The following is an 8,387-nucleotide window of genomic DNA, read 5'->3' on the forward strand; positions in this document are numbered from 1 at the left end:
TAGTATACTAATATAAGTGTTGAGGCAATAAAAACATGTTTTGCACCCAAATTACAATGTGTGTTATGTCTTTAAGAAGCATTTACATAAACTTAACTAACCACCCTTTACACAAACGTTGTTACAGCAGCTAAAAGTCCAATACCCATAAAGGTACTGTATGATTAGTAAATGCTTATAAACATTTACAAATGATGAATAGTTTCCACTTTAGATTGGGCATATGGTCAGTGTGCTGGTCATTTGTTAATATTTGTATGAAAAATCATGAGAAAACTATTGAACAGAGAAGGCCAAACCTTTGCTGCATCCCTGGTAGCACAATTCTGCACATCTGAAAACATAAAAAGTGGTGATTCAAAATTGTTTATCATCTAAAATTTAATAAGTAAAAAAGTCAAACATTGAAATCTATTCATATTACGATGAACTCTATAAGCCTAACAAATATCAACAGGACAGACTTGGTAAGAAAATGTACAAAAATGTGTTTGATTGGATGCATGACCTTTGACGGAAAGGTTTATTTTGCTGATAACAAGAATTTTCTCTCCAACTTTTAAAAGTCAACCAGTTTATTTTTGCAAATCATACATGATTATATAATTAGTTGCATTTTATTCTTTGCATTTAGAATAATTTTCCCTTGCTTTCTGGAACCCTGTCAGAACAGAGCTGAATTTTGCGTGTGACCGCTAAACGACCCACCAGTTGCTAACCACTGCCTCTTTGGAATGTGTATGGTGAGTGGTAAGGTTCTGTTTGCTTGTACTCACCTTAACCATGGCTTTTACATTGCAGTTGATAACATCATGTATTCTCTAGGAGAGGCCACAACATGAAACATATAAATAACAATATGTGATAAACACTCCAAAACTACAACTACTACAACTTTTCACTCTTAAAAATAAAGGTTCTTTATTGGCATCTATGGTTCCATGAAGAAGCTTTGACATCCATGGATCCTTTGCAATGCACAAAACTTTCTTCAGATTTTGAAAATGTTTTTCACAAGAAAGAAAAGGTTATTTTAAAAACTTTAAACTAAACAGTTCTTAAACAGTAACATTTTTCTTGATGGATTCTTCATTTCTTCATGATATTTTTTAACATGTTTCAATGTAGTTATTATGAGTAATGCTCTATTACTACAGTATGTAATACCTCAAATCATTTTCAAAGACTACTACTTCATTAATGAGAGCTGGCAGTAGCATATTCGTTACAGGACTTATAATATTAAAAGCATTAGAAATGACTGTATGAACCGTTGGAGGCCTCACTTCTTCTAAGTCAGAGGTTTCAAGTAGCTTGCAGGGTATTTGGCTGGGCAGAATCCCGACATTGTTCACTGTGTTTAAAGAAAAGTATAACACACTGGATTAGCACTGTTGAACATGGTAGAACTTTAAATAAATACTTTGACACATTGAGATATCTGATGCTGACCTAAAATACCAATATCCAAACCCTTGATCTTTTCTTGAATGTGATCATATATATCATCTTTGGTGAAGTCAGCAGCTATTACTTTGATTTCTTGTCCTGTAGTGAGCTCTGTCAGAACAAGAAAAGAACGCTGGTGAAACTGAGCTCTAAGACTATACAGACAAGTCGAGAAGCTGAAATTCCAGCAGTAAATGCTTTACCGATCTTCCTTGCTGCTCTGTCAAGCTTCTCTTGATTTCTGCTGATGACGATCACACTCATACCTAGTTTTGAAAGCTGTAGAGAAAGACAGTTTTACCAAAACAGCCTAGTGTCTGATACTAGGGACGAGCTGGTGTATTTCTTACTTTAATGTTGAAAACAGTTGTGAATATTTTTGTGGAAACCAGGATACATTTTTTCAGATTTCTTTGAAGAATTAAAGTTCAAAAGAACAGCATTTATTTGACATAGAAATCTTTTATAACATTATAAATGTCTTTACTGCCAATTTTGATCAATTTAATGCTTCCTTGCTGAATAAAAATATTATTTTTACTGTTACCTTTTAACCTTATACCTCTTAATTATTGAACTACTCTAATATCTAATCTAATATCGATATTGTCATAACAAATCACAGTTTTCACAAGGTGGATTTCTTGTTACCTCTTCTGCATATGCTCTGCCTATTCCCTCTGACCCTCCAGTGACCACTGAAACAGGGGAAATATTCAGTATTAGACTTAAAATCATAAACTGGAAGATATGAATGATAATTTGATATTCTCTGTTACTAATTCATTGATTGTGAACAAATGTGATTGACTATTCAAGCTGAGAAATATCATTTAAAAACTATATATATATATATATACTGTATATATATATATTACAATGTAAATAACTATAACCTGCACATAATTTACATTTTTATTACAAAAAATAAGCTTTTGCATCAAGCGTATTCAGAACATGATAGTCTATCTGTTTCCTGTCACTCTCACACTTCAGACGAAAGGCAGTCAGTGTCTGTTTGTTTTAACAACATGTTCTTGAACAGACTGTGTGCACCCACCAATTCACTAAACAAACAGGGAGCATGGGTGGTGCATATGTGTGAAAAGTCATCTTCTCTCCACCACTGTTAGTCCATCTGAGCAGTTCACACTGGTGCTACAAAGGAGTGGGAAGAAAATGGGTGCTGGAGGGCTAGTGGGATGACCAGTTTATAAAACAGAGGAAATGATGTAAGATGTAATTTCCTTCATGCTTTCATTACTTTTGCAGACTGCAAAGGTTTAAAACTAAAGTCTGTGTTGTCTTCTGTGTGGGAAAATTGCTTTTTTGTGTGTATCTTTCTCAGTTTTATTATGTATTATGTATTATATCAGTGTATTATATAAGTAGTATAATTGTAATAAATAAATACTGTTAATAATATATAACATATATTATTAATTACAGTGGATATAGAAAAGAATCACCCCCTTTAAAATAATCACATTTTGTTGCTTTGCAGCCTGAAATAAAGACGGACACAGTTTTTGTTTTATCCAGCTGTATTTACTCAGTGCAACTTATAACATCCAAGTGAAAGATAAAACACCAACATGTCAGAAAAAAAAATAAAAAAACAGAATCACTGAGTTGGAAAAAGGATCACCCCCTCCTAAAAAAATGACTTGTAAACTCAACCAGGTTTAGCTAATCACTTTCTCAATAGCACACAAAGCCATCTGACTTTCAGCTGTGATGAGCTGTGGTCATTTTGATTCGCTCAGCATGAAAAGAGCTCTCCTGCAGCATCTTAGTCCTTGGTAGTGCAACTGAAGCAAACAATCAACTATGGGAGGCAAAGCAGTCAAAAGATCCCTGGGATACATTCTGTAAGAAATGTATTGCTCATTGTTAGTTAATGAATTGGACCTTATTGTGTTACCTGTGTTTTATATATTAAAGGGGTCATATGATGCGATTTCAAGTTTTCCTTTCTCTTTGGAGTGTTACAAGCTGATTGTGCATAGATAAGATCCCTGAAGTTGCAAAGACTAAAGTCTCAAAACCAAAGAGATATTCTTTATCAAAGTTAAGACTCTGCCACGCCCCCCTAAAACGGCTCGTTCTAACACGCCCCCACATATCTACATCACTATGTGGAAATATTTGCATAATGTGCCCAAATGTGCACGCAAAGAAAGAAGGCGTGGTTTCAGTAACCGCAGTTAGTGTTGATGCAGCCATGTCAGGGAGACACTGTGTGTTTCTAGGCAAAAGCAAAAGCACTTTATTTGGCCTTCCGAACGTAGATGCATTTAGGAATCTTTAAGATTACTTACAACAGAACAGCAATGCATTTTATGGATGACCGTTTCGTGAACCTAGGAGAGGAGGTAATTCTGACTTTGCTATGACAATCCGGCGCTTCTGAATCAGCTACTGTTTCGTTATTAGTTTAAGTATTTGCTATTGACTGTCCAAATGAAGAGTTTTGCACATCGTGTGTGTGTGTGTGTGTGCGAGTAATGTACAGTATTTAAAAAATAATGTGTTTTTTGAACATTAAAGCATGTCAACCTATTCTGTTACACCAAATACACAAAATAATGATCTTTAAAAAAGCATCATATGACCCCTTTAATATGACTTGCATTGCATTGAAACATAACTTATGAAACTCAAAACAAACATCTATATTTATTTACATGACTTTTATAACTAAATAAAATAACTAAATTATAAATAAAATATATATTTTTTATTTTATTTTAAAATATTCTTAAGATGGCAAAGTTTTTTAAGCAGCCATTATTCACGTCTTCAGTCACATGATCCTTTAAAAAACATTCTAATATGTTTCTAATATATATGAATGCAAATCTTACAGCATTCAATCATGCACTCATACAGGCTGAACCAATATGCACAACAACTTGCAGAACTGTCATGATTATTTATTTAAAGTGAAAGGAATAGCAGATGTACTGTGTCTAAACATGCGAGAAAACATCCCCTGCAAAGGGACATTGTAATGCACACACTCTCTCTCACACAGACAGACAGACACACACACACACACACACCAGGAAGAACTTTTCAAAGCCTTAAAGTGAAAGAATAGTTGCAGAAGGAGAGAAAAGTAATGTTAATTGGATTTCAAATGAGCAGGAACAACCATTCAAAGTCAAGAAATGAAAAGAGTAATAATGTCCTGGAACATACTGTTCTAATTGCCTTTTGTTCTCTGCCACTCTCAGTGCCGGAATGGAAAGGAAGCTTGGGAAAAAGTGGCTGGAATTGTTGTTTTTTTGTTGTTGAACTTCTATACACAGTATGATTTCAAGGAAGCCATAAGGATGGTCTCTCTTTGGCCAACAATAAAAGTACTCTTTAGGAAAGCAAGACATTTTGTAAGGGACAATTTAAAGTAAGATGAGAACCTTGTTCCTGGGCCAAATGATGGAACAAAACCAAGGCAGTAATATTTGTAGGAGGGCCACATGGTTCACTTTCTTTCACTCTCATGCTTTAAATCCACTGTTCTCAACCAGGGTTCCCTCAAGGAACAGCAGGCGGTCAGTTCAGAAGATATAATAAACCTTGCATTTTCTGAAATGCTTAAATCATGACATTTCTAACTGTTAAATAATTTTAAACTTTCAAACTAATTATCTTTTAAGCAATATTTAATGTAGTAATGTGAAATTTTATTCTTAATGAAAGTTATTATAAAGGGTTACCAACAAAATCTAGCTTTTTTTATACATATATATTTTTTTAGCTTTCAGGTCACAAGTTTAGAATTGCTACTTTCTCTCTTATTCATTATTTTATTAATTTATTTAGAATGTATTTATTTTTTGCAAAAATCTTTCAAGTATTAAAGACTGGTTTATATAGAAAATGCATGCTCAACACAAAATACAGGAAATAACATTTAGAATGCTGGTGTATCTCACCTGCCCATTTCCCCAGAGTGGTGAAAAAAGACTCAGGAAGAGGACAGAAGAGCTTCGGGACAAGCATCATAAACAGGCATACTAATTTCCCTCCAAAAACCAGGACAGCACAAGTCCCGGTCAAGATGAAGATAATCTCAGCGAGCGTCATGACGGCTTTTCTCAAGGCTTAAAGTGAGTCCTTCCTGCTATCTTGGCCCCTCTTTTTACTGCCACAGTTCTCTCATTCTCTTATTTAATCTGACTACAAGCTTCAAAACCCAGTGCTGACAGCTCCCTCAGCCAATCAGAATCTTCTCTGCCCATTCTCACCAGGATAGAATTCACATTCCTCATTTTTTTGTGACTGTTGTGGCATTTAGTGCGAGTAAGCTCACCTATTGTCATCCAAATCCCAGAGTGGAGGGAGTTTAAGTGACTTACCTTGTGTCACAGAATGTAGGCTCGTTCTGGACTGAGGAATCACATTTCAGCACTTAAATCCTTTCACTGCTAACTCGATCTTACAGAACTGATTTGAAATGTCTTCGTGGTGTTGTCCCTACTTTGGCAATATTGTCGCTAATCTAGCCAGATCAGGCATATCATTTAACTAAAGGCTGCCCAAAACACCAAAGGTTAAACACTGCCAAAAAAGTGGACTTTAGTCACTATTGTCCCAAGCTGTTGAACTCTCTGACAAACTATAAACTATTCACTATACCTGGCACTTTTAGAACTTTTTTTCATCTTGTAAATTTTCAGTTAATTAGATTTTTTTCTTATATTATTACTTGTGTATGAGAATCAGTTCTTTTTTCTGTCATTTTAATTTTAGTTAAAGGTTTAGTCATGTTTCTTTTTAAAATTAATTTATCTATATAGATTTAATTTATTGTATTAAGTTAAATTGAAATGAGAAATGCTGCCTATAGGCAACTGAATTAAAAAAGTTTTTTATATTTAGTTCATGTTTATTTTATTTCAAGTAACAATTTTTTTATGGGTTTAGCTTCAGCTGTATTACGAATGTATTAATTATTGATTTAAAAATACATCTTCTCATGTTACAGTAATAAGGCATGCTTATTCAAAAAAGGATTTTACAATTTGTGAATTCAAATCTGGGTGATGCTAACGTGAAGGGTGATATTTTATTGATAGTTTATCAGTAAGAGCATCCAGACTCACCTATTTGTATCCACACTTACCTTTTTTCATGGGAACACAGAAAGGTACTGACTAATTGTCAGCTTTTGCAACATGATTTACTGCAAATGTGCACCGCTTACCTTATTTGTCGACATTGAGCTTTCACAATTATTAAACTTGTGAAAAAGGTCAACATTCGCTCTATATTTCATCATCACACTAAATGCCATTCTCTTGCTCTCGTGAGCCCTGTCTAGCACATCTGTCTAGCACATCTGTCTGGCACATCTGTCTAGCACATCTGTCTGGCAGCTCTCTGGTATCAGGGACTCAGGATTTAAGCAGCTCCAGCGCTATCTAGTGGGTTAAAAAATCATGCCCTACAGCCCAACGTATAAAACGTGTTACCTTACTGCTTGCTCCATTATCTATTAATTGCCAGAAAGGTAAGATAAATTATGCGAGTTGACTCAAATGTAAAACTCACTCATGTATTTACTGAAGAAAAGCTCTGCAGCTTAACAAGTTTCATAGAAGGGCTTTGTTGGCCCACTCAGCTTGAACTGTTTTCTGCCTCATTACTCATTCCTTAGTAACCGGGTTGTTATATGATTCAAGCTGGATGTTATTTGTAAGATGGAGACGTTTAAAATGTTCACTGTGGTATTTTTTATTTGATGTAACGTTAGGCCTAATAGATTTCTGCTGGCCAGGCATCCAAGACGTCGTACTAAATCAATATTTGCATGTGGTCATGAAACAGCAGAGGGCGCTGTTCACCAGGTTTGGGATTTTTCCTCTTCCATGTACTTGGACGAAAAATCTCAATACAACTATCAAGCCCTAGAATCATTTAAATGTATTTAAATATTTAAATGGACACTATATATATGCCTATAGTTTATATTGTCGTATCAAAAATGATCTCTTATAGCAGCACTTTGAAATAACGTGTCTTTGATACAAGGTCTATTTTAGAGTAAACCTATGGCACGTAATTCAGTCGTAATGAACAGAGAAAATAATTATTCCTAAATGTTAATATTCGGATGATGTATGTCTAGGATGAGCTCAGTGAACTTGTCTTGTTGCTCTTCTGAAGGGGTCTCGTGTAGCTGTGTCCGACTCGTAAACGAATCCCTCTATCCAGTCGATTCTGTTCAACGAATCTTTCGAATCACAAGACTGGTCTGAACGACTCATTCACGAAAATCAATTATTTAAAATATTAAAATGAATAGATATATGAATTAGATTAAAACAGTATTTAAATCAAATGCAAAACATACTTAGGTTCTAAATGACTTTAATGTTTTTTATGCGAAGAATAAAAAAAAAGAACCGAATCATTAAAAGAACCGACACGCGGAAAGGATTCGGACTCCCTATCACTCACTAGTCTCGTGTGGCGCGCATGTGTTGAGAACGAGCGAATGCTGTTATGTAACAGTGCGTATGCTGACATCTACCTGCCCACTTTCTGAGACATAAAACATATCAATATTACAAATAACGTAATGGTACCTAATGTATTCTTATCCTAATCGAGCTTCATTATGGATAAGAATCGATCGGTCGTCACGTGATCCAGACAACATTGTTTTCTCAGACAAACAACGACCTCGTGCACCCACCAGAATACATTTCTATAACAGCCATATCTAAAACAGCCCATAATAAACCTAACAAAAGCCCATCTGCTTAAATCCGCAGCCATTTGGTTGATACTTGAGCTGAAGGGGGACCGGACGTTGTATTGACGGGTTCTCCACTCGTTCTTTCCCATTTTTTCTCCGTACACGGAAAGCTCCTGCCCCCTGATCCCTCAAGCGCCCGGATGCACACCAGCAACAGTCAGTCAGTCAG

The 8,387-nt window shown here is 35.2% G+C and overlaps 1 protein-coding gene across 1 annotated transcript; it reads right to left on the reverse strand.

Moving 5' to 3' along the window:
- Nucleotides 1-265: 265 nt before the first annotated feature.
- Nucleotides 266-5,711, reverse strand: LOC107594530 (testosterone 17-beta-dehydrogenase 3-like). Its single transcript, XM_016284611.1, has 7 exons — nucleotides 5,391-5,711; nucleotides 2,101-2,147; nucleotides 1,653-1,728; nucleotides 1,453-1,560; nucleotides 1,287-1,354; nucleotides 777-821; nucleotides 266-334 (listed from the first exon to the last, which is right to left on the reverse strand). Exons 1-7 carry the CDS (start codon nucleotides 5,539-5,541, stop codon nucleotides 266-268), a joined length of 564 nt encoding a protein of 187 aa, XP_016140097.1. The 5' UTR covers nucleotides 5,542-5,711.
- Between the last annotated feature and the right edge of the window lie 2,676 nt (nucleotides 5,712-8,387).

This window comes from Sinocyclocheilus grahami, unplaced genomic scaffold (assembly GCF_001515645.1).
Source record: "Sinocyclocheilus grahami isolate Dianchi unplaced genomic scaffold, SAMN03320097.WGS_v1.1 scaffold185.1, whole genome shotgun sequence".
Lineage (NCBI taxonomy): Eukaryota > Metazoa > Chordata > Actinopteri > Cypriniformes > Cyprinidae > Sinocyclocheilus > Sinocyclocheilus grahami.